This window comes from Falco punctatus (assembly GCF_963210335.1).
Source record: "Falco punctatus genome assembly, chromosome: 8".
In the NCBI taxonomy this organism is placed as follows: Eukaryota; Metazoa; Chordata; class Aves; order Falconiformes; family Falconidae; genus Falco; species Falco punctatus.
The window spans coordinates 9,857,823-9,882,900 of NC_137588.1; the positions used below are offsets into that span (position 1 = coordinate 9,857,823).

Below are 25,078 nucleotides of genomic sequence, written 5' to 3' on the forward strand. Positions count from 1 at the left end.
TGGGTTGGTTTTTTCTTGTTCTGTGGGTTTTTAACAGAATTCTTTCTGATTTTAAGAATGTATCCTGTCTCCTCTTAGTGTTCTTTTATGTAGACTATGCAATTTCACTTTTCACCTTTCCTTGACAGCTACGTTTCATAGACTTTTAATCATTCTCATTACTCTATTGTAGATGCTCCACTTGACTGCTGAAGAATTGTGATCAAACTGAACACAACTGCAGCCAGTTATATGCCAACTGAAGAAAGCAAAAGGAATATTCCACATCCTCCATAAAATACTCCAGATTTACACTGCTGTATGATGTTCAGCTATTCAGCAAAGTTATGTCATTGTTGACTCATGCTAAGCTTATTTTATACAACAAAACCTAGAGCTTAATCTAAATAAATCTATTTGACCAAGTCTTCCTTACCATTTTGTTCTGTATTTGTATATTTGATTTTTTTTCAAAGGTAGAGTTTTGTACCTTTTCTGACATTGCATGTTATTTCTTTAGATCAATTCTCCAATAGGTCAAGTTCTGAACTGCCCTCTTGCCCTCAGTCATACCTGCTGTTCTACCCCCACCAAGCCCAGTTCACTCGGTCTGCAAGTTTAGTCAGCATATTTTCTGTTTCATTTTCCAGATCATTAATGACAACATATCCCAGCAAAAGCCTATTCACTGTAACTACATGTTTCCAATCTGTTTTCCATTAATTTAAGAAAGGTTCTGTCAGGCCAGATTTCCACAGCTGCTAATAGGAACAATCTCTGAGACAGTATCCAAACCCTTATTAAAAACTTAAGAGCTCTTATATCTTAAGATAAAGTTACAACACTTACTGCTTCTCTTCTATCCATGAGAGCTCTTATCCGGTTATGGGTGCTGTTTAAACTGTATTGAAATGCTTTTTCCATGAAAAAGGATTTGCAAGATTACTTCTTATCCTGGTTTCTTCCAGATGTTCAGTCAAATTTCATTTATTCATTCCAAATCTCATTTGGAGTTTAAGTTTTACTGTCTAGTCTATAATATCTTAGCTTTTACTTTTTATCTCATTTAAAATACAGGCTTTGTATTTTCTTTTCCATTCTCTACACTGCAGTCTTGTATCTTTGCAACTGGTATTAATTTTCTTAGCCGTCTGGAGTTTTACTATCCAGTGAAGGACTGTAGAAATAAGTATTCCCAGTATTATCTGTCAGTCACCTTCTCTCTACTGAATATCAAATCAGTGCTGTCTTAGCAACATTACAAACACAAAATGATTGCTTATTTACGACTTTTCCTAAGTATTTTGAAAACTGATCTTTCCAATTCTGTCCTGATATACTTGTGCTAATTTATATTGAAGCTTAATGATCTGATGAAGTAATCATTTGGTTTTAGCTTCCCTTCTGTTTGAGAGCACAGGAACTGCTGTTCTAAATTTTTTACACTTTATTCTATAGAACGAAGGAGAAACTTTTTTATACATGTATGCATGTGATATTTCCATCCAAAGTCTTATCAATTACAAAAGCTGTGTTTATGATAATTGCATTTTACTTTTTGTTTTTACTATACCATTGGCTGTAATATCAATTCCACAAAAACAGATGCCTCCACTCCAGAAATGTCCAACACACCTTTTGATAAAGTTTTACACCACATCAAACTTCAAAAATGAAATTGCATTTAATACATTTTATGTGGAAATAGAATTTATAGAACATAAAGAAGCTGCAATCACCCTGCTAATAACTAACAAAAGCAATCATAGAACATACTCTGTAAGGAACCTGAGAGAAACATCAAAATAGGAAATGTATATTTCAACAGGAGAAAGAAAATCACATTATCAAAGGTTCTCTACAATTTTAATGACCTGTGAGTGCATTTTAACTAATTTAAAAGTTTTAAGCAGTATTTTATGCACATTCTTAATCTAAGAATATTTATGCTATTGATATTGGCTTATTAAGGGCTAGATACGTAAACTGTTTAGCCTAATTGCCTGTTACTGTATAATTTAACTGAGTCTTGTAACAAGATTTTAAAATCAGGAGAATACATTCTCTCCAAAAAATTCCAGTTGCCTTTTCACTGTTTCAGTGATAAGCTTCACATCAAAAGGACCCTAGGTTTTAAATTACGTGTCAGCTTTTACAGGCTATTATAATAATACAATATATGTCTGTCCTTGAAGTAAATGTTCTAGCTCAGCTATGAGTCATATTTGCATCTACTTAAAAGTAAGCACAGACATTTGTTAGATCACTATTTAGGCATAAAACAGAGAAGAGTTTTTAAATCATTTTCATCACTCCTATGTAATAGTACAGTTAATACAAACATTTATAATTTTGTCTCAAGGATACAATTTTATGACAATATATTTGCTTTTTACTGCATGTGATACAACCAATTGGCTAAATTTTAAAATTAGATAAACTGCTCACTCTGAACTTTTGTAAGCTTTAAATGTTCACTTAGATTTACAGAAAAGAGCTAAGCAATATTTGACAATGAATTTGACCTAGATTTCCCATATTTTCTGTTTTCTTTTTCTCTATTTTGTCCTAAATACACTGTTTGAATACAGGGGGTTTAATTGCATTTATTACTTCCGTATATTCCTCACTTAAACTCCATGGAACTGACCAATTTATGTGCTGACTCTTACTTCTTTGTGGTATAAAGAGAAATTAAATGAAATGTAATCTTAATCTGAGTATGTGTAAATCAATTTTACCCCCTCTCCAAAACAAAACCACTTTAAGTGTGGGTTTTTTCCATTATTGTAAATAAGAACAAGATTATTTATGGCACTACACTTTTCAATAAAGACATTGCCATGTTGAATCATTGTAAGAAAGAATATAAGTCACATAAGACACAGCAGAATTTAAAAGATCTTTTGATATAGGTCAAAGGAGATGAGGAACCACACAAGTTTGATTCCAAGTATCACATAAAATTATCTAAAGAAGACAAGACACTCATTTATACCTAATCTGTTTGACTTGGAACAAATACTCAGAGAACTAAACTGTTGAGTAAGAATGCATGATTTTAACAAAACTTAGAAGTGTAGTCCTATAAATGTGCACTCCAGGACACAGTTCTTTGGGAATCTTTGCTTTAAATACAATTTTAATTCAACCCTTTGCCCACTACAGACTCATTATACCCTCTGACATTTATTTCTAACACCTAAGAAATAAGACAAATCACATGTGGTATCTCGGGTAGTTTCTTTGGTTAGGACCCAGGAAATGTGAAGAGAAAAAAGGTATTGTTCCATTGTTGGAAAAGATGTTAGTCTCACACCTAAGTTTTAAGTTATTGCTTAGCCATGGTAATATCTAACACATTCAAATATACCCATATTTTCTGATGTCTTACTTTTGGAGTTACTCCAGTTTTCTAATCTGTTGATTAAATAAAGACATCAGGGCCTCTGGTAGGACTCATTTGGGAAACATAAGATCTGCAGAAACACAGATGCTTGCCAGAACCAGTCAACTAACAGTGCTCATGAATTTCAAAGAACAAGAGCGAGCCAGACAAGCATACTACCTGTGTAGAGTTTATATATTCTGGGGGTGAAGCATAACTCTACTGAAGTTCACTGTAAAAATCAAGATGACTTCAGTAGAAACAGGAACAAAAAAAATAAGATTTCATAAGCCAAGAAATACTTTTCTGTTCACAAGTCAAAATGAAAACAGTCTAAGATGGAAGTTTGTAACTACTGAATGAAAAACAGGGAAAGTGGAGATGGACTGATGGGTCAGAGGCTCAGTAATACTCAGATACTAATAGGTGGGGAGACAGTACAGAGAATTATTTCCAATATGTCGTGAGAAGTGTTTCAGAAAGCAAAGGAATATATTTATTTTATTTCCTTACTATTATTTGGAGGTTCAGGAGAATGAGAAGGGATGAAAACAGAAATAAAATTGTATGTTTTTCAGAAGAGAAGTGGATTGCCAGTGTCAGACAGAAGAAATGCCCTTGCAAAAACAGATAGAAATATACAAAAAAATCATGACAGGCATATTCTTATGGAGACAGGGAAAGGAAAGACTGAAACTGATTCTGACTACATCAACATAATCTAAAGCTTTTTTTTCTTCTCAAAAAACAGTTTAAACTAACTGTGGCTCTCTAACAAAAACAGGCCAGTGTAGAATTTTTACCTTGATTTGGAAAAATAAAAAGCATAGTTATATAGCCCCAAAGTGCAACCTCAATACATAAACCAAGTAGAATAAAGTAAACATATTCCTTTAAATAAAAAAAAAAAAATTAAAAAAAAAAAAAAAACAAACCAAACAATCAGGAATTAGTTTTGATGTTGCACAACTTCCACACTAGAACAGCAACACATATTTTGGTATACTCAAGTTTGAAACCTTCATTGACTGTTTTTTGTCCTCAGTCTCCCAGATGTTAGACCTTTTAGACCTAGCTGAAACATACAGGCTGAAATACTCGAAGTTTGCACACACTACAGAATAGGTCAGGATTTCTCCAGTTACAAGTGAATCATAGCAGAGCAACAAGCACTTATAGCTGGTGCTCTTTCTCTGCAGGGTGATTACATCAGACTCTTGAAAAGCAGCTTGCTACCTTCAACTAATCAGAGTTCCTATTATTCCCTGAAAAACTAATTGCAGTAAAAACTCATTAAAAAATAAAAATCTTGTTACCTACCTGTCCTAATTAATTTTACTAAGTATGACTTTTCAGTCATGTTGGACAAGTAACTTTCCCATAACTTTGTAAAAGTTTAAAAGCATACTTTGAATTAGAAGCTGAGCAACTGGAAAGAATGCTGCTTACCTTTGGGTATCTCTTGCCTATCTTCTCAGCACCCTTGACTGGATCATATGAAGAGCTTTTAGCACCAAGGTTTTTTTGCTGCCTGGCCTCCTGAAGAGCTTTCTGGGTGGGCCCTAATTCTTTCTTCCTTTGACATTCGTGGTTTGCTATAAAATAAAACCAACAAAAATATCACCAGAACACATTTTTTACTTACTCTTCTGGAAGACAGCTCTTTACTTAATATTAATTAGGCATGAAAAATTCTAAAAGAAACACCACTTTAAATAAAATGATATTCAGGTTACCATGCCATCCATATAAAGTATTAGAAGCCTATGTATAACTCTGCTCCACAAATCATTTTGCTGTGATATATTTCAGCCTACCTAACAGTACTCTAGATTTTGCTCCAAAAATGCAGCAATGATTTTGAATCTGCAGTACAGGAAAGTCACAGTAAAATGGATGCAGTTCTTAGTTTCTCTCAGAGCCAGAAGAAACATCAGCTTACTGCATCCTATCCAGTATTACCACCAATGCATTATTCTGATTTACAGCCTGCATTCCCTTTTGCTTCCCTGCACTTTCTCCTAACCCACCTTTCAAACAAGGAATTACTTATGAATAGGTAACTCTGAAATCCTAAGCAGGTAGCACAGCTGTAAATCATCAAAATAGGCTGCAAGGAATACGAGGAACAGCATAGCACACGTGGATTATTGTACAATGCAACTGCCATGACGTGGCAAAAAAGATGCTATTCTCTGACAGTCTCTTGTGATCCCTGTATCTTCTTGTCATGGTTTAACCCCAGCCAGCAACTAAGCATCATGCAGCTGCTCGCTCACTCCCCACGTAGTCAGGATTGAGGAGAGGACTGGTAAAGTAAAAGTGAAAAAACTCATAGGTTGAGATAAAGACAGTTTAATAGCAAAGCAAAAGACATGCAAGCAAAGCAAAACAAAGCATTTGTTCACTGCTTTCCATGGGCAAGTGTTCAGCCATCTCCAGGAAAGCCAGGCTCCATCACGTGTAACAGTGACTTGGGAAGACAAACGCCATAACACCGAACATCCCCTCCTTTCTTTATCCTCCAACTTATATATATGCAGCATGATGTCACATGGTATGGAAGGTTCCTTTGGCCAGTTCGGGTCAGCTGTCCTGGCCGTGTCCCCTCCCAATTTCTTGTGCCCCTCCAGCCCTCTTGCTAGCAGGGCCTGAGAAACTGAAGAGTCCTTGACTTAGTACAAACATTACCCAGCAACAATCAAAAACCATCAATGTGCTATCAACATTGTTCTCACACCAAAACCAAAAGACAGCACTGCACCAGCTACTAAGAAGAAAATTAACTCTATCCCAGCTGAAACCAGGACACTTGTTACAATGGTCTGTAGGATTTACATGGGTCTACAGGAGAAAAAAACGGAATACTGAATTCCAACAGAATTTGGAAGCTTACATTCCTCCAGTTCTTGAAAAAAAAACCTCAGAATTGAAAAAGCACATTATACAGCTAACATCCAGACTCAAACAGATGTACTTCATATTACACATTTACAGATGCTCTTGCAAAATAGTTTTAAGACCTTGACAAGAAAATGCAAGCATTCTGACTTAAAAGGGAAAAAAACACCCACTTCACTCACAGCAAAAAAAGCACATCAAGCAAACAAAACCTGCTTTTCTACCCAACCTGAGTAAAACTAACTGAAAAAAAGAACTGTGCCTGGTCTAACAAAATGTCTGTATTCTCACTACTTTGAAAGTTAAAGCTACTGTCACAGATACCCTGAATAACAACTTTCTCTGAGGATCGGCGTACGGCAAAATTGGTTTATATGTCAAACACTTTCTACTCACTAACTGCCTCCCACTAGCATGTTGCTCATGGAGTATTAGATTTGTTGGTGCTTTTGAAATACACATACTTATAAACCAGAGTTATGACAGCTGAAGGGCTTAAAAAGTCAGTAACCATTTAAAAAAGAAAGAACAAATTCTAAAGAACTGTTAACTGTTGCAATTGCGCTAGGATGTCAACAGCTTGTGTTTACGGATTTTCTTTTCTGATTGTATTGTAGATGGAATGGGGACAACCAGGTTTAAGTACTTTAACTGGTGCATTTTACATTTCTTTTTGCATGACCTTCTAACAGCAATTACATCACATCAAGGAAAGGAAAAGCACAGTTAACAGTCTTAGCAATGAGTTAGTTCAACCATGAGTAAAGAAACTCATTGAGTTCAACTTTTGAATATAATTGGGTAATAAATAAGCAGCTGTTGTTTTTAGAAAAAAACCCCAAGAAATGTACCGAGCAAGTAGCAGCTTTATAACATGTTTTTAGAACCAGCTGTTATAGCACTGTTCACTTAGGTTTATAAGCAAGCTACAGTCAACTTTGCTTAATTCCTTCAGGCAAAAGTGGTCTCTCTTCAGAGCACCACTTAACACTGTGTCTTGATCCATAAGTAAGGTGCGAGCACTCTGTTAATAATACACCTAACTACGCTATACAAACCTAAATTAAAAAAAAAAAAAAATCAGTTATTTGGTAATTAGATACCTCTGTGTGTATGATCTTGCTACCACCTCAGGGAGGGCCACATTCAAAACAAAAACAAAACCAGGTTTTAATGCAAATCTTACACAACCCCCCCAATCCTTTTTAAAACTAATCTAAACTCAAAATACAACTTTTCTGTCAGAGCTTGCTTCCTAGTGAGCATAGCAGGGACAGAGAAGCAGTCTACAAGATGACAGAGTCCTAATCCTAACTTAACTAGTTTCTCTCCAACTATGAAATGCCCTTCGTATCAACTTCAAACAAGCTAAGCAAGTACATAAAAAGAATTAGATTTTTTTTATTTCCTAAGACACCTAAAGAAAACTTCCTCTTGAAGGATTTGTGTAGAAGGTACTGTCTGCAAAGCTAAACAGCAGTCAGGCAGCAGGACAGCAAAAAATCTCTAGTAAATAAATTACATGCTCTGTATTGTGGATGCTATCCTCTTCAATTGTTTGAAATGCATCAGGCATTTTTTCTCTACCTAGCTGACACATACAAATTTACAATGCAAACTCATTGTGAATACTACGCAGCTTCCTTCTGTTCTTCACTGTGCACTGACACACGCAAAGAACAAAACCCAAACAGAAAACAAATCCACCCTGCACTGGATGTGCAGGACCTCATTGCCATTCAAAACCTTGAACAATTCAGCAAATCCAAAACTAATAAAAAGCCACTATCAGTGCCCTCTAGCCAAAGCCAGCATTCCAGTGACACACTGCAATCAAGTCTAGTTGTGGGACAGAAGCAGCATCAGGAAGCAGTAACAGGCAAGCTTCTGCTGCTGGGCAGAGCCATTCTCATTCCTTGCCTTGGCAAATGGTAACTTGCCAGTCAGAATGTTCATTACCTTCTAACTAAAATGTACCAATGTACTACTGTATAAAAGTCAGCCCTGAAGAGACAGCAACTGAAAAAACACAGCTGTAGGTCTCCTTACAGCAGAAATTTGCAAGTCCAACAGCAGTGGCTCCTTCCAAACTAAGATCTTAAATATTTGTTGAGAAAAGCGTAGCCAACATTTCTTCAGTATCTATGCACTGCTTGCTTCTCAAGGCTGCATTTATACTGTCTCAGGAATAAGAATTCAAGAAGCAACAGAACATGACCACCTTTCAAGAGGCAGCAGAAGTATCTGAATAAGAGACAGTGTCACCCACTGAGACATGAGTATGACCTACAGGGACAATAAAAGTTACATCGTATAAGGTGACAAAGCACTGGAAATAAATGAGCTGAAATACAGTTTAATTTATGATACACAAGGTATGAGGCAAATTAAGGCTTGCACAAGCACATAGGTGGCTGATGAGCTTAATAATTTGTGTTGGAGACTACATGATTATTTTTTTTTTGCATATTATTATTTGTAAAGTGCTCCCCTACTTGTCACTTTTTGGTACTATAAAATGCTCTCAAGATTTCTGGAGAATAAACAAGTACTGTGAACAGCCAGAAAGTGGGTTTTAGAATTGCTCAAACAACAAATGAAAGTACATGCAATATGAAAGAGACAGATGGGGCATCTATACTGTAAAACACTAGCGTGGGGGAAGAACCCACACTATAGAGCCTCAAACCAGAGTATAATGAAAACTTGAATGCTATACACCCTAAACTAATATAAAATAAAAAGCCTATTCTCTACCTCCCTATCTGAATTGGGATGAAAACAAGCACCCTGCTCTTCAGTGGGCCAGAGGCTTATGCTTTTAGTTGTAACAAGATTTAGAGACTACAGCAGAAAGTAACGAGTACATACAGCCACAGAAGGGTATTTAGAGGGCCTGAAACATGCCTTGCTGCGAAACACATACAAAAAAAGGCATCAGAATCCAAAACCAGAAAGATACTGTGAACACTGAAGAGGCTTGCTGCCAGTACTTCAGCATTCCACTATGTTAACACATCTGAAGTCTGTATTTACAGAAGTTAATAGTTTAGCAGCTATTTTCTTGTACACAAAATAAAATCATAGTTTTACTGGGTAAGATTACAGAACACTTTCAGGTTCTCCCAGAAATGAAAGCAGCTATGTGCTCAACTAAGCAGTATTTCAGAAAATGAGTAAGGTATGCTCCAAGGGACTCCTGAACTACATAAGCCTCCAACTGCTCCATGGAAACCAAGACCTGAACTAGGATGAGGGGCATCTTTCAGATAATTAGGTCTCAAGCCAATGCTCACAGCAATTCACAACAATTTAGGAGGCCAACTGCTTCTACATACATTAGAGAGAATTTGAAGGAAACATCAAACTGAATGTTCTATGCTCATAGTAGGCAGGCAGTAGCAAAGATCTGGATGTAAGTTGAAATGTCTGCATTAATAGTAAATAAGCCATCTTAACAGTCAAGGAAATACCTGCTAGTGTCTTCACTAAACTACAAATCCAAAAAGAAACCAAATAAGTTTATGTGGCTACTGTTCTTCTCAGCCTTGTCTTTTCGACAGGAATTTTATACAATGGAAGTACCTCCATGAACATGGGAACTAGTGAAGCTTGATTGTCAAAGGCTGGGGTAACTGTAGCTTTTGACCTGGGGTATATCACCAGTGAAAAAGGAAGTTCAGGCCTTTAACACACTGGAAAAACAACACAAAAGAAACATATATAAAAATGTCCTAATTGCAACAAATGCTTCACCTGGAAGTTGTATAATATTTGATACCTGGGCTGAGAAATTTGGGGTTCTGTAATGTCAAATGAACTGCAATCTCTGATTGCAGTTCTGCTTATGACTAAGGCAGGTGCAACATCCCCTTCTGATTGTGAATACTCTGTTGTCAAAGAGGGTTGATCTCATTGTTTCTTTTTTCATCATCTGATCTATTTTCAGGAGTCTTTTAGAAACCAGATTTCTTTGAGACTTCTCTCACTGTCAAATGTAGCAGCAATTGGAAAATAGGTTCAAAGTTATTAGTGGGAGTGATGCTCACAAAGAATGTGATAGCATGGGCTTCGTTTACTTAGGAAACTGCTAGGTGTTTTCCTGATGCTGTTAGAAAAATAATTTAATAATTATGCATTTATTTAAAACACCAGGGAAGTAGTGTAGTACCATACAGATAAAGATATTATTCCAGCAGGGATTATATAACCTTAGCAACCTCCTGTAAAATTGAGACATGCTAAAATAAGAGGCTGGACTTCATAACACCAGTATTTTCAAAATGTTTCCAGACCACTCCTATATACCTTCTTAAGAGTGAGCTGAAAAAGGACACTGTCATTACAAAAAAAAAAAAAAAAGTATTAGTGGATAAAGTAACAGCAGCATACAAAAAGAATAGATTTCTAGGACAGTCATTCCATAGTTATTGCATTTTGCCATCAGCAGTCTCACAGTCCTTAGCAGACACATTTTTGGAATAAATATTCAAATGATAAAATTGCTGCTCTGTCACCAGCACAGCTGATAAATTGTTCATAGTGCAAGAGTTTTTGATTTACTGTTACACTAGATTCTGAAATGCATCATACCAACAAAAAACCCATAACCAGTCTGAGCTTGGTGATGGGAATATTTTACCTTTTGTCACGGGAATCTGATTAGCACATCCAGACTCTAAATTTTCTAGCGTGGCTTGCAAACCTGTAACCTAATTTTAAAAAGAGGAGAGAATAAGAAGAGGCAATATGAAAAAATTGCTTTTGAACTGTCTGTTCACAACACAGCCTTTATGCCTGCATATTTAAGTAATAAATTTTGTCTTTTTTTTTTTTTTTTTTTTTTTTTTTTTTTTACTTTTCTGATTATTGTCTCTAAGTTATAACATTACTCCTAATAGATTTTGGAAAGGCCCAGCGGAACTATGCGATAAAATAAAAGCCATCCAGAATCTTCCAAAATACTTTTACAGTTTTATTAAAACAATGCAGACATATAGAATACTAAGGCTTTTACTACACCATTGACTTTTAGCCACTATCTCTACACTGATCTTTAATTTAATGGCACAATATGACATGCATCTTTGTCATGCCACAAAATACGGTGCTATATGTTACTAAAAAAAGTCACCACTCCAGAAAGCATACAGTTCGTAATTGGATAGGTCTTACATATGTTCCTGAAATTTCATAGCATTGGAACTGTTCAATGCTTTGTATTCCTGAATCAGCATAACTGTATATGGACAGTAACCTTTCTTTTTGTACAGGACATTTTCATTTACTTCTTGAAATTTCAAACATATATTCATCAGTCTTTTAAAAGGAAGCCCTCAGGTAACCTGAGAAAAATTGGAGGCAGAGGAAAGGACAAAATGAGAGATGAGGACTACTAGAAAAGCATGCAAGCATGGTCAGCGCCCCTTTCATGTTATCCACGTATAATTGATGCTACTGCTGAAATGCAATGTATTTGGGGAGGGGTTTTCTTTCTTTTTTCCTTCTGTTTTTTGAACCACCAACCTACTGGTTAAACACACACACAAAATATTTTTCTGTTTTTCATCCAACCTATCTGTGCTTACAGTGTTTCCTGCTAAAGGGGTAGAATACCTTAGGAGTAAAATACTACTTTGTTACTCCACTCACAAGACAGAAAAACTGTTTCTGATTATCTTAATGTTTTTTTCCTCAACTAGTAGGTCACTCCTGAATATATTTAGGAAAAAAATAAAATAATCAATAGTAACAAAGAAAGTTAAAATAAGACATTTCTGGAAGGCATAGATGGAAGCATGCAAATCTCTGGGAATGTCACATGTTTCCTTAAGCTGTCGACACTGAAAGTATAACAGGGTCTTGCACACTGCTGACTCACATAGAGCAGCACTGAGCAAGTACAGACAGATCTATTGTTTTGTGGCACTAAGCTTCACCTACTTTCAATACTAGCATTTCACCAAATGTCATGAAACTCATCAAAACATTCTGCTTCAAACTATCACATAAGTGAGTTGCTTTAACAGAAATATCCTGTGTATTTACCAAAGTAAAAACCAAAAGCTTTCCTTACATATTTGCAAGCGGTGTTCAACATAGTTTTACCTGCTCAAGTGCTCTGTCTCTCTCCAAAGTAGTTAACATTTTCTGTCTCAATGTAGTCTGGTATTTTTCAGTCAGCTGCTTCAGCACAGGTTCATATGATGCATAATGTGCCTTCAGCCTGTGAACAAGAAGAGGACAAATAACTCCTTAAAGATGACTTAAAGCAGAGATTTTTCTGTTTAACTTTTTCCCTCCCCAAATAAAAGAATTAAAGTGCCAAAAGGTCAATACAGAGTAGACAGCAAAGGTATTAATATGCAACCACCCAACTGGAATATCACAAGAAAAAAAAACAAAAGAAAGAAGTCAGATAAATAAGAGGCTTCATAGTTTGTTTAGTCAGATCTTTTAAAAAACTCCATTCCATTTTGGTCTCTCTTTAATCCATCATACACATACTGCACATTAATTTTGCTAATTTCTGTTTTCTTGTAGATGGATGATAATTCATTGGAAAAAAAGAATTACAGCTATTATCTGACTACCAACTAAGATCCTAACCTAGGCAAAACAGTCATAATATGATTACTATTTCTTTCTTCATTGCACATTATATTCAGAATACTTAACCACTTCAATTTTTCAGACCAACTGAAAGTCAGATACCTAATCTCTCAAGAGAAACACATGATCCTAACAGCTTCAAAAATACTGCATTTTGCAAAATCTGACATATAAGAGGATAAGTCAGTGAATAGTGCTCTCTTGCATCAGTATGTATGAATTTCACAGTTAAAGATGTAGAACATGTAGCTGCTATTACATGCATTGATTGATAATAATACCAACAAAATTCTGTGAATGTTTGGACATGAAGATTTAAACCGCACCCCAATGTTATTTTTTTTTAAAAAAGTGCTGGCATAAACATCTGCAAAGAGATTCTAAACTCAACTCTTACCTGGCCCACTGATCTTCAGATGAACAATACAGAAGTTCTACTCATGCAGGCCAAGCAGCACAACAGTTAATAGAAAACTTACAGAATTTCATGATGACAGAATTGTAGAATTCATATTATAAAATAAATTACTATAACTCAGTACCAATTTGGGCTTATACACAACCAAAGCAACATAACAAGTTTCATATAGGAAGTTCCAAGATGTAAAAGGACAAAAAAAACCCCAACTATGGGAACCATGAATGCAAAGGTTCTGAACTTCGTGTGATGCCAATTATCCTTAAAACAGACAAAAGATCTAGACCCCGAAATCACTATGTATTTATGGAAAAAGATCTGGGTAAACGAAAATCTCATTTATACTTTCAAATATGAGAAATACTATGTATTTATTAATGCCACATCACACCATGGAAAGCCGCAAAATTTATTAATGCCACATCACACCCAAAAACCGCAAAGAAATTGTGTAAGAGACATGGCAGAACAGTCCAATGGAAATAGGACACTAACTAAAGGCAGCTATCTTTTCTTCAGCACTTCAAATTCCACAATATTATCTCATTACTAGGCAATAATTGAAGACATTCTCTTCCATGCTACACGTATAGTAATTAAAATAATTTTCTTAACCTTTTAATGTCACAAACAAGCCTGTTTTTCTCCTGGACCACTCGCTTATGATGCATTCGATGGAAGTCACGTTCTCTCTGCATCTTTAGGAAAGCCTCTTTTGCTTTGCTATATGTAAACAGAAAATACAAGAGACAAGTGTTAGTCTCCTCCTATTAATTGCTCAGCAAGGTATGCTGAATACATATCAAACTAATTTTCAGATATGAACACATGGTTATTGCATCCAAGTTAGAATCTTTTGGTGGTATGCCTGTGCTGGAGAACGTGTGCTTCTGAGGTCTTTTTGCTGCTGCCAGCTGATGTAAAAAACCCATGGGTACTCTTCACCTTCCTTTGGTTCCTTTAGATAGGATCCTTAAGGGTTCTGGGATTATAAAGGTCAGAGTTGAGGTCAACCTTACTTTAAGCATAAGGGCTCTTGTGGAGGTACACATTCAAATTACGGGTGATTAGAAAACAATACTCTTGTGGGTTTAAAACTCTACATGAAAATGTATTGCAATACTGATTTTCTAATATCTACATCACATCTGGAGCCCAGCATCATGGTACGTGCTAGAAGGACACACACAGAAGGATAACTGTATCGGTGCCTTGCATACATGTGGATTTAGAGAGCTTCTGGAAAAACTGTGCTAGAAAAGTTCTAGGCTCTATTCAATCATGTCTGCAGCCTGTCCCCAGGTGTCCCCTGTACATGACAGCAGGAAGCAAAACAAATACGTTTCAAAATTAATCGCAAACATAGTGATAACCTGTTATTCTCTAAGCACATTCTACACACAGCCATGGGACACTGAGATACTCTGCTCCATAAAAGAAAATACTCTGTATATATTCTGTACATTTTCTCCTTGCCTTTACTGATAAGGGTTTGGCAGGGAAGATTTGTAGACAAATTGTTTAATTGCAAAGGAAGCCTGAAATTACCTTGCACAGTAATTAGATATTTGCTCTCTGCAAAAATAAAGCTCATTTCCTCTCCAACAGGAGCTGAGAGTTAGGAAGACCACTATGACAGTGGAGTATGCCAAAATCACAGGTCCAGGAATAAGACCCATAACTGCCAGCACATTATATTTAATTGTACAATTTGATTTACTATAAATGCATTTGCTATATTTATTACCTACAAACTACCACATTTATATGAGTACATTAATATGTGAAATGTTGCTTGTAGCAGGAACAGTTAGAAAGACCTGAAGAAGAGGTGAATTAATGCCACTATGGATCAGTCAAACCTGGGAAAAAGCTGGCAGGGAAATGAGAACAGGCAGGGCAGCCCCTGCAGTAACACCCCAAAAAGCTCAAAGGAGCTGTAGGCATGCACGTGCACAAGTACCAGAAGTTGTTACACAGAGTAACTCAGGATATTGGTATTGCAATGTAAAGTATAGATTAATGATTCTGCTCCAAGCTCCTATGAACAGCAAAACATTTGAGAGGTAAATGAATCAGTGGTCTCAGGACAGTTCTGTGAAACAACTCCATCATGACACCACACTCAAAATCTGACTTGCCGTAAGATCTTGAATACAAAACCTGCCCCTTCAAAGCTAAGCAGATGGCTTGTTCTAAGAGTAAAAGATGTTGCTACAGTCATAGCAAAGCCAATATCCATTTCTTTTAGTTAAGATATATGTCAAAGACCACAGGTCTCTCCATTTAAACTTTTTTCAAGCAAGTAGTTTCATAAAAATAGCAGAAAAGGACAGGGTCTAATAAATCCAAGTAGGGATTTTTAAAGGTGAGTTATGTGCCCTGTTCCTTCTGAATTTAGGAGAGACTTTATTCCCCAAGATGCTGCAAGTTGTAGCTCTAAAATTTTAATTGAAGTTAAGACAGTTTCAGTAAACATATACTCTCACACTTCTACTCTATCTCATTTATACAGCATTTAGCAGCAAGGATGCTACATGTACCCTATAATTAAACTCATTTAAACACATTAGGTGCATTGAAATATGATGCACAATACAAAAAACATGCACTTTATTTTTTTCATGGTATAAGTGGGGAAATATGTGCCAGAATGGTTAGATTTTGGCACAGAAATAGGAGATCAGCTGAGGATTTTATAGCTGGTGACAGCAGTAACAGTAATAATAAATATGATTTCCAGGATTGCTTTATATTTTGACTGTTAGTGTGGCTGTAAATTGGGTGTATACTTGTGAGCATGCTTCCAAAAATCAGGACAGAAAGATACCTGCAAATGTTTAAAACTACCAACTGACGCTTTTGAAGTCAGTTGCAAACCCTCAGACAAAAGCTGTACACAACTTTAATTCAATCTCCCTAATAAATTCCTAAATGTTTAAAGAACTTACAAATATCACAGTTAGCAGTCCCTGTGATTAACACAATCTTAAAACTGATATACCATTATGTTGTCTACCTACATATTTATTTAAATACAAAAGCAATACAAAGGCTCTGGCCATAGGAAAACACCAAAATATATAGTATTCAAGCTATTTAAATCATCAGATAGGCAGAGTTCAATGTTGCTATGAAATTACAGTCTATTATTCAAATCTAGCAATTACTAGAATATTAAATCCTTAAATAACAAATCATCACTGAAGATAATAAATTAAAATTAACTAGTCTCCTGTAAGAGTTAATTTTCAGATATGTTATTTTCAAATTTTTCTTGCGCATTGGAAAGAACATCTGAGCTTCCATTATAAAAATAATGCAGCTGATAACAGCATCCTTTACCAGTCAGGGCTCAGCTGTAGCCTTCAAGGTAAAAGAGAAAGAGGGTACACCAAGGTATATTTTAACAACTGTCACATGGCAAGCCAATGTAAAATTAGTTTTGAACTCTGTCATAAGATAATGTCTGGTTTTAGAAATCATTTAATAAAGATTAGTAGTGTATCTAAACCTCAAGGTAATAACCATCACAAGCTGTGGAGTAAAAATTATGCTGACATTTATTTCTTTTCATGTATGCATTCAGGGATTCTGTTACATCTTAAGATGCTTTCAGACGTTGGTCAACCTATTAAAAATACATACTCTTTCTATACAGGAGGTGAAGCCGATTGTGATTTTCTCTTTAAATAATGAAACATCACAGTGAAATGTAACCAACAGCCTGCAATCTACTCTATTTGCCCACTTGCTTGCCAGGCAGTTATGTAAATACTATATTAAAATACCTAAAATGCAATTGCAGTTAGCTTCCAGACACTGAATCTCTTCCTCCAATTGCTACACAACATTAAAGCAGGAGGTAATTGGTTTACAGTCATTTATCCTGGGCCCCCATACTGCCTAAGTCCCAAATAAAATCTTTTCTGCAAGACGGCTGTCATGACTACCAATCTCAGAAATACCAGATGTAATTAAAAGCTTTCTTCAAATACACTTCACAGCACTGTATCTTACAATGAAAGTCTTCTGACTAATCCACAGAGCAAAATACGAGACTCCGCTCACAGATCCTCTAACCAGTCAAACTAGCACTTCTTCAGTGCTGTTTAGGCATTCCGATTTCAGTGTAAGCTGGTGAATTCTCTTTCAATACTTGAGAGCTCAAATTGTCCTCCAGGTAATTTTGGCTCCTGCTGGAATGTTTGCTTTATCATAGCTAGGGTACTGACTCCAGTCACTGAATGTATGAACAAGAAAAAATGCTGTTAACAGTCACTACAGCAAACGGACTTACTAGATTATTGTGACCAGGGTTTATCCAAAAGACACAAAGGAACACTGTAACTCATGCTATGTCCAGCAGAAATGCTCAGTTTCACAATTTTCATTAATTCTAGAAACAGTACTGGTTTAATTCCTAAATTATTCCAGACAAAGTAAGTGAAATGAATGGCACAGAAGTGCTGAACTTTTAACATTGGTATCCAGGAAAACTTTCAAAGTTATTTGAAGTAAAAAGGTTGAAAAATGAAGCAGTGACCGTTAGCACAAAACAAGTTTCACATCTATATACACTCCATTCTAATATTAGCAGAAATACTATGAAAACAAAGCTGTCCCTACAAGTGGAGAAAAGAACTACTTTTTAATAGTGTTTTAATAAGGTACATGCAGATAAGCATAGCATTTAACAGTAAATGCTGATGAACATTATTTATTCACCATCTAATTTGTGTCATATAGGATTTGCCCTCTATCTCACTTCCCTCTCCAGAGGTTTTAGGGTTTAGTTATCATCAAACACTAGAATGTGAAAAAGCAAGTCACAGTTTACAGTAGATTCATTTATTATTTTAGCCCAGTTCACTTAACTGAGTGTTTAGAGTTTTTTAACAGATAGCCTGTAGGAACCTAGCATATTGACAATGTCTTTTCCCTCTGCTGCTTTCTTCCTGTTGCAGATTATCATGTCATCTTTCAGCCTTTCAACTCATTCTGCTATAAAATGAACTTCTGGCACATCCTACAGTGTATAGACATTGTTATGGGAAAACCCAAGCTCACTCATGACCACAGCAAAAAGGATTAGAGCTTTGTGTTCTTAAGCAATCACATAGCAATGCCACAAACCCAGGAAAACTGTCATCAAGTTATAATTTGCTCAGATCATCTTGTTATACCATGTTCTGTTTCATGTGGGGGGTGGGCAGAGAAAAGAGGTGGGGAAAAAAAAAAGAGAAAGGAAAGCCTGTTAAAAACGCTACTGACAATAAGAAATTTCAGAAGAGCCAGATTTTGTCTTTCCTTCTTTTACTATACATTACTGCTTCTTACCCTCCCATTCAAATGAGACACAATCCCTAAACATTCATTGTCCAAAGAAGCTGCAAATTAAAATACATGTATGTTTTCTATATGGCCCATCTTAGTATTTTAGACTACACAATACTTGACTTGATCATTAAAGCTGTTTACTTAACTATTAGACTATGACCAATTAATTTATTAATTTAAAATGTAATCAATCATGATCATAGGAAAATAATTTGATTATCATTATTATCAGCAGCAATGATTTTTTAAGATCCGAGTAGTTATTTTTCATATGAAGGAACAATCTAAATGGAAATTAGTAGCTTGAGCAATCTTGAGGAAAATCAGGGATGGAAGTTTTTTTTTTTACAGCTCCATATTTTAAAACTATGCAATGTCAAAACTGAAGTGAGTGCACTATTCTGTCTCGGTAAATGCTCAATCAACACATATATGTGCAGACATACCATTCTTCAGAAAAGGCTGTGCTACATGTAGTTCATTATTGCATCTCTTCATTATATAGGCTAAATATGTTAACTCTTTCATAACTCAAGTACAACTGACTTGTAAAATCCACTACTACAATGTACACACAAGCAATGATGGTAATGTACACTGACATACCATTTGCCACTAGGGTCAGAGTGATAGATTTTTTGCAATTTAAAAAAGAGTAAATGCATAGTGGTTTTTTTCTGGTTTATGGTAGCTGTAATTTATAGTAATGTATTTTAATAAAAAATGCACATAACCATTTATTTTTTAGTTCTACATATTATACTCTCATGAATTCTTGTAGTAATTTGTTGTGATTACTGGATGCTGAATGTTATTTTCTACAGCCTAGTAAATACAAATAATAAAAATTAAGATTTAGGTTTCTAATAGAGCTTAGAGAAACTTGAACTTTAATTATAAATGTCACCTAGAAGTAAAAATATGTGCAGCCAGCATAAGAAACAAACTTCTTTCTATTCAGTACTTGGGTTTACTTTACGTGGCCATTTACTACTGTATATCAAAGTTTCAATAAGACCAAATAACATACTTTGCAGCAACTTTATAGTTTTCCAAATCTTTCTTCAAACACATATTCTCAGCCTCAAGTTGCTGGTTGTGGGTATACACAGTTGGAACCAATCCAGTATCTTTGGCTGTGAACACACCTCGCTGTACAAGTTCATACCTAGTAGAAAAGAAACAGATATTTTATTCCATGTTTCCTTTTCCTCACTTTGCTGATGTCTCCCTTCTCATGCTAGCATTTAGCTAAACTAGAATCACAAAGTTATTTATCATCTCAAGGCATTTACCTCCTATGCTCGCTAACAATTAGCAACAGTACTGTCCCACCACACTGTGTTCTATTTTGCTGCTTTTCAATCTAAAATGTATTATTTTTCATAATAGTAAAAAGACATGTCCTGTATAACACAGTACTTCAATTTAAACAATTGTTCTTTTCCTTTCTTTCTTCAAAATAGCTTAAATAAAGGGGGTGGGGGTGGGGAGGGGGGGGTGGATCTTGTTCAAATAATATTTGCATACACTCACAGCCCTTTTTATCTCTATCACTCAAATACTCCAAGATACGGAGTTTTTTTAAGGACTCAAATAAGGTGACAAAGCTGTATATAGCCTGGATGAATGGTTCTATGAGCTATCTTCAACATGCAATACAGAGCTCACCTAGGGAAATTTCTCCATTCCTTCCTGTTTACTTTCATTGCCCTCTCCTTACTTAATTATGTTTACTAATATTTACCCATTTTACCAGCCCCCAAGAAAACATGAGTCTATGATGTAGAAGCCTGAAGGCTGCTTTAGTTAAATACTTGTACAGACTAACTTGCTTTTTGATAAGAGAATATGGAGCAGCGTGTAATGCTGTGCAGCAAGGTAGGAATCTCTACAGCCCATGGCAATAAAGTCTACTCAGTCAGTCTCCTACCTTTTAGGACTCTGTCTTTTGGTAGGATATCAGTGAAAGCAAGGAATACTCTAACAGGCAGTAGAAAGAATGCAGGCATTGCCACTATTCATTTTAGGCTTAATTTAAAGGCATTTAAATACAGAGCAATTGAAAGTACCTAAGTATCTTCTACTTAAAAAAAAAAAAAAAAAAAAAAAAAAGGCAAGCAGCGATATTAGAAAGGATTCAGAAAAGCTAGATTTGATTAAAAAAAAGTGACTGTCAGCACACAAAACAAACATCTTTGCAAAATCATGCTCATTCAGGGAATGATTATAGGTTATATTCAAGCCTACATATATAAGCAAAAGATGCTTCTGTGCAAGCACTGCAGGGGAGAGTCCAGAATCCAGTACACATGTACAAAACATCTATTTCTTTGTCTACTACTTGTCCTGAAAGACATAAGACCAGACCTGAAGTTGGTACGAACTTTCATCCCCCCTGAAGACAAAGACATTGTGCACTACTGTAGCCATGATAATCAGTTCAGCACAGGTTCCATGGAGCTATAAATAATTTAGATCAGATAAAGACTATAGCCTCGCAATCTTCTTCCCTGCTGATCTTGACTTCAACTGGTAGATTGTCTGGGTTGGAACTCACTAGAAGTAATTTGAAAATTCTTTGCCCTTTCAGGTAAAAAATCGATTGAATCTGTGCATTATTTTTTTCCCAAGTAACAAGGAAGCATGAAAAGAACAGCAGTAATTAGAGAGAGAAATTATACTAAATGCCATCTCCTGCGCTTGGACACAAGCAGCAGATCTAAAACTCAAAGGCATTAAGCACAGCATTCCTAGATCAAGAAAACATGTTGCAGAAACAAAAAAAGTATTTGTAGAATAAGGGATTCTTGCTTCACAAGCAATGTTTACTTAACATCCTCCAGAAAATTAAGGAGAATCTTAGAAACGCATGTCCAAAGTACCTCCTATGGTCAGCAAATTATCTGCATTCTGTAGATACTTCTAGGAATGCTCACCCCTATGAATTAAGCTGTCACTCACATCCACCACCAGAGATGAAAGGGTTTTGAGAAGTTAAACTGAACATGTCCAAAGCAAAATTAATCCTATCATCACTTCATTTTCTTGAGCAAATTATAGTAACAACAGACTTTAATACTAAGAAGAAAGGTTAGGGGTTTTTTTTGGTTTGGTTTTTCTTTTTCCCCCCCCTCAAATAAACATTGACTGATTAGCAGGTACAATTCCTATTGGGAATATTGCAAATAATGGCACTTCTCATCACAAATGACCACAATTCTACATTTACAATGGTAAATACTCCTTTATTTGTTAGAAAAATTTCTCCACTGAATTCTGTAACTGCACCTCATGAAAACCATCAAATTTCTGCACAAAGACAAATCAGACATCGATAATTGATGAACTTAGCCTCCAGCAGAGCTAAGAACTTTGAAAGACAATTTTAATGAAATACAATTAATACCAATAAATTCACTATGCCCTTGTCTAAGAACACTACTAAAAAAGAAGGCTATTGTGCATGTAGCAGAAATGGAACAGAAAACCACACAACAAAATTGCATTGTGAAATCTCACTATCTTTCATGAACCTGGTCCTGTAAAACTTATAGAACTCCTACATACCTAGTGGACTGCCAAATAGCTATTGTTCTCACTTCTTTCCATTATACAGTGAACTCTGATGCAAATTACATTAGTTAGTTCCATACACACAGGTATTTTTCTAAGCTTTTCAGAACAACAGTTGTTATTCTTGAATCGCTATTTAAAATTAACAATCTGGAATCCTAAGGAAAAGATGGTCAGCTATGATTTTACGATCAAAGCCAAGTGCAGACTGACTACAAATAATACATTATTACTATATACATTACATTGAATTCAAGTTTCTAAGAGTTCTAAAGGAATCATGTTTGCAGGGGCCCTGCAATAAACTAATATGTAGCTCACGATACTCCTTTACCAAGGGATAACTCACCTAAAGACGCCTTCAGGGATTAAAATACCAAGTTTTAGCTTTTACAAGAACTTCTTACTGAAAATTATCATTCCAATCGATAACTTCTTAAACAGTTTCAACAGGAGGCTAAGAAAGAAACGAGCACAGAAAAATAAAGCACCTTTTTGCCCTAGTGTATCCTCTGATCTATTATGGCATGTGAGTAGAAAATTTATATTTTCACATTATGCTTGTTATATGGGCAAGAAAGTAGGTATGTCCATGCGGTTTTCTACAATCAAACTTGAGGTTACTTCACTTGTGTTCTGAGCCAGTTCTAATCCAAAAACTGAATCTGTTTTAGTGTGATGCTGTCCTAGAACTGGTAACTCTCGTTTCTCTCAGGATTTATGAGCTCAGAGCACAATGTATATTAATATGACTGTATGATTTCCAGGCCAAAAAGGACATAAAGCAGAGGAAACTTGGGTCTGCCTGAAATATGCAGATTATCTCCATTGTCTTCAGGGAGGTGTGACATGGAGGATCACAACCTATATCCATTTTCTTCATTCTGCAAAAATGAATTTATTTTATATTGAGCCTACCTTAATGCTCAGAGAACACACAGTAGCTGTGCTGCCTGTGCTGTTATGCACAACGCAGGCAATCTTTGTAAGGCATACGCAAAACAGCTTTTAACCTTGCTTGGTCACATAAGTTTATCCACAATTTTAACTACAGCAAACAGAAAAGAATTTTCAATCATGCTTCCGTAATTAGTCTTGCATCTTTCCTTATAATTACAAGCTGAAACCCTGCCACGTCTCTAGGAACACTTAGTCAGAGATTACCAGTCCAATGAGCGTACTAACTAATCGCAGTGATAGCTCCATGCATATGTGTGAACTGCAAATGATTCATCTGCTCATCAGACTGGCAACATGCTGCCACCAGCAGTGAGCTCTTTGGAGTTAGGAGGTATAGACTGTCAAATGAATGACTTTACAGTTGATCAGCCCTTGCACTTCATACTCTAAAGCTGTCGATCCAGTATCTTTAATAAACAACAAAAGCACTGTAAATTCTTCTGTATCAAAGGAACAGAAAATTTAAAGGTAAACTAGATATTCTAAAAATAATTTAAGTCTAATTTTAAGTTCCTTAAAGTATAAGTGGAAAAAAAGTGTATGTGCAAACCAAACCTAAGTAAGTAAAGAAATCACTACAAGTATGATAAAATTATTCATTACATCATAGAAAGAGTGTGTTTGACTTAAAATAAAACATTATAAAATCATGACATTTTATGCAGCTGGATAGAATAGCAGAATGTTTTCTCAAACTCTGAAATAAACACAGATAATTTGGTCCAATTTAAGTGACCTTTAGATCTCAGACAGACAATTACTTCAAAGTGAGCCTTTTCATAAATTTTCTCTACGTTAATTAATTTCTCATTTTAAATTCCATTAGTACTTGATCACCCCAGCATGAGAGCGAGAGTGTCGTCCCAATACATAATGAGGAACTTGAGTACACTAATCTGCTCTCACTTTCATTAATACTGTAAATTATCTATTTCAAACCAACATGAAACATTTTGAAATAAGGTATTAATGCAGAAAAAGTCTCAATGCAGTAAGATTAGATCCTGACATGCTGAGCTCATTTGTAATGCTACTGAAATTAAAAATATTACTTACGGAGAAAAAATATAGGTATAGCTAAGAATTTACAAGATAGCGCCTGCTAAGACCTGCACTTGCTCTGTTAAAAAGCAATTTGGATTTTGCCATTGATATAAATTCAGACTCCAAGTGCTTCAGAGAAAGCTGTAGTTTCATAAAAAGGTCGCTATTTATATCTGTCTAGTATTAATTATCTTTTAGTATAAAAAATGTTAAACTTCAAACAATGCTATTCATATCAGTTCTTTTGTTGAAAAAGAATACAGAACTATGGTGCTCCTTCTCTAAGGAATCATTTAAGTTGCATTGTTATGCTATCAAAAAGCAGATCATTATTAATTCCAAAGGCAATGCCTGATTGGTGAGCTCTGTATTAGTAAGACCAGAGCCTTGCAAACAGCAGCAATGATTCCGCATGAGAGAATATTTCAAATAAACTTTAAAAGCTTCAAGGTTTTTGTAGGAAAAAAATAAGATGTTTCTGACTTTTCAAAAATTGACTAATTTTCAAATTTGAAAAATTTCAAAAGACCTTATTCAAAAAATCTGAGCCTCAAGATAATTTTAAGAGAGGTGTTTCCACTTCTCAGAATCTTTCCAGAGTACCTCACAAATCAAAGCAAGCTTGTAACTGAAAGTATTTCAGTAGAACTTCATGTAAAGCGTCACTTTTTCCTCCAAAATAATTCAGCTCTCCTCTCAAGCTTTGCAGCATTCCTGGCACATCATTCTTAATCAAAATTAAAACAGTATACATGCTGCGGGATTCCATATATGAAGAGAATGGAGGAGGAAGTGGGTATTTAGATGCTGCTGCATGTTTTAACTTCTGCCCAAAGTATGGACAAAACTCCTAAAAATCT

General features: G+C 35.5%; 1 protein-coding gene across 1 annotated transcript in view; it reads right to left on the reverse strand.

Moving 5' to 3' along the window:
• Window positions 1-25,078, reverse strand: part of SPAG16 (sperm associated antigen 16) — a 412,452-nt gene that overhangs the window by 376,263 nt on the left and 11,111 nt on the right. The window contains exons 5-9 of the mRNA XM_080399858.1: window positions 19,669-19,806; window positions 13,914-14,021; window positions 12,377-12,494; window positions 10,911-10,980; window positions 4,817-4,962 (exon numbers count right to left, since the gene is read on the reverse strand). Coding sequence (XP_080255984.1) covers window positions 4,817-4,962; window positions 10,911-10,980; window positions 12,377-12,494; window positions 13,914-14,021; window positions 19,669-19,806 — 580 coding nt within the window. The remainder of the gene's footprint in view (window positions 1-4,816; window positions 4,963-10,910; window positions 10,981-12,376; window positions 12,495-13,913; window positions 14,022-19,668; window positions 19,807-25,078) is intronic.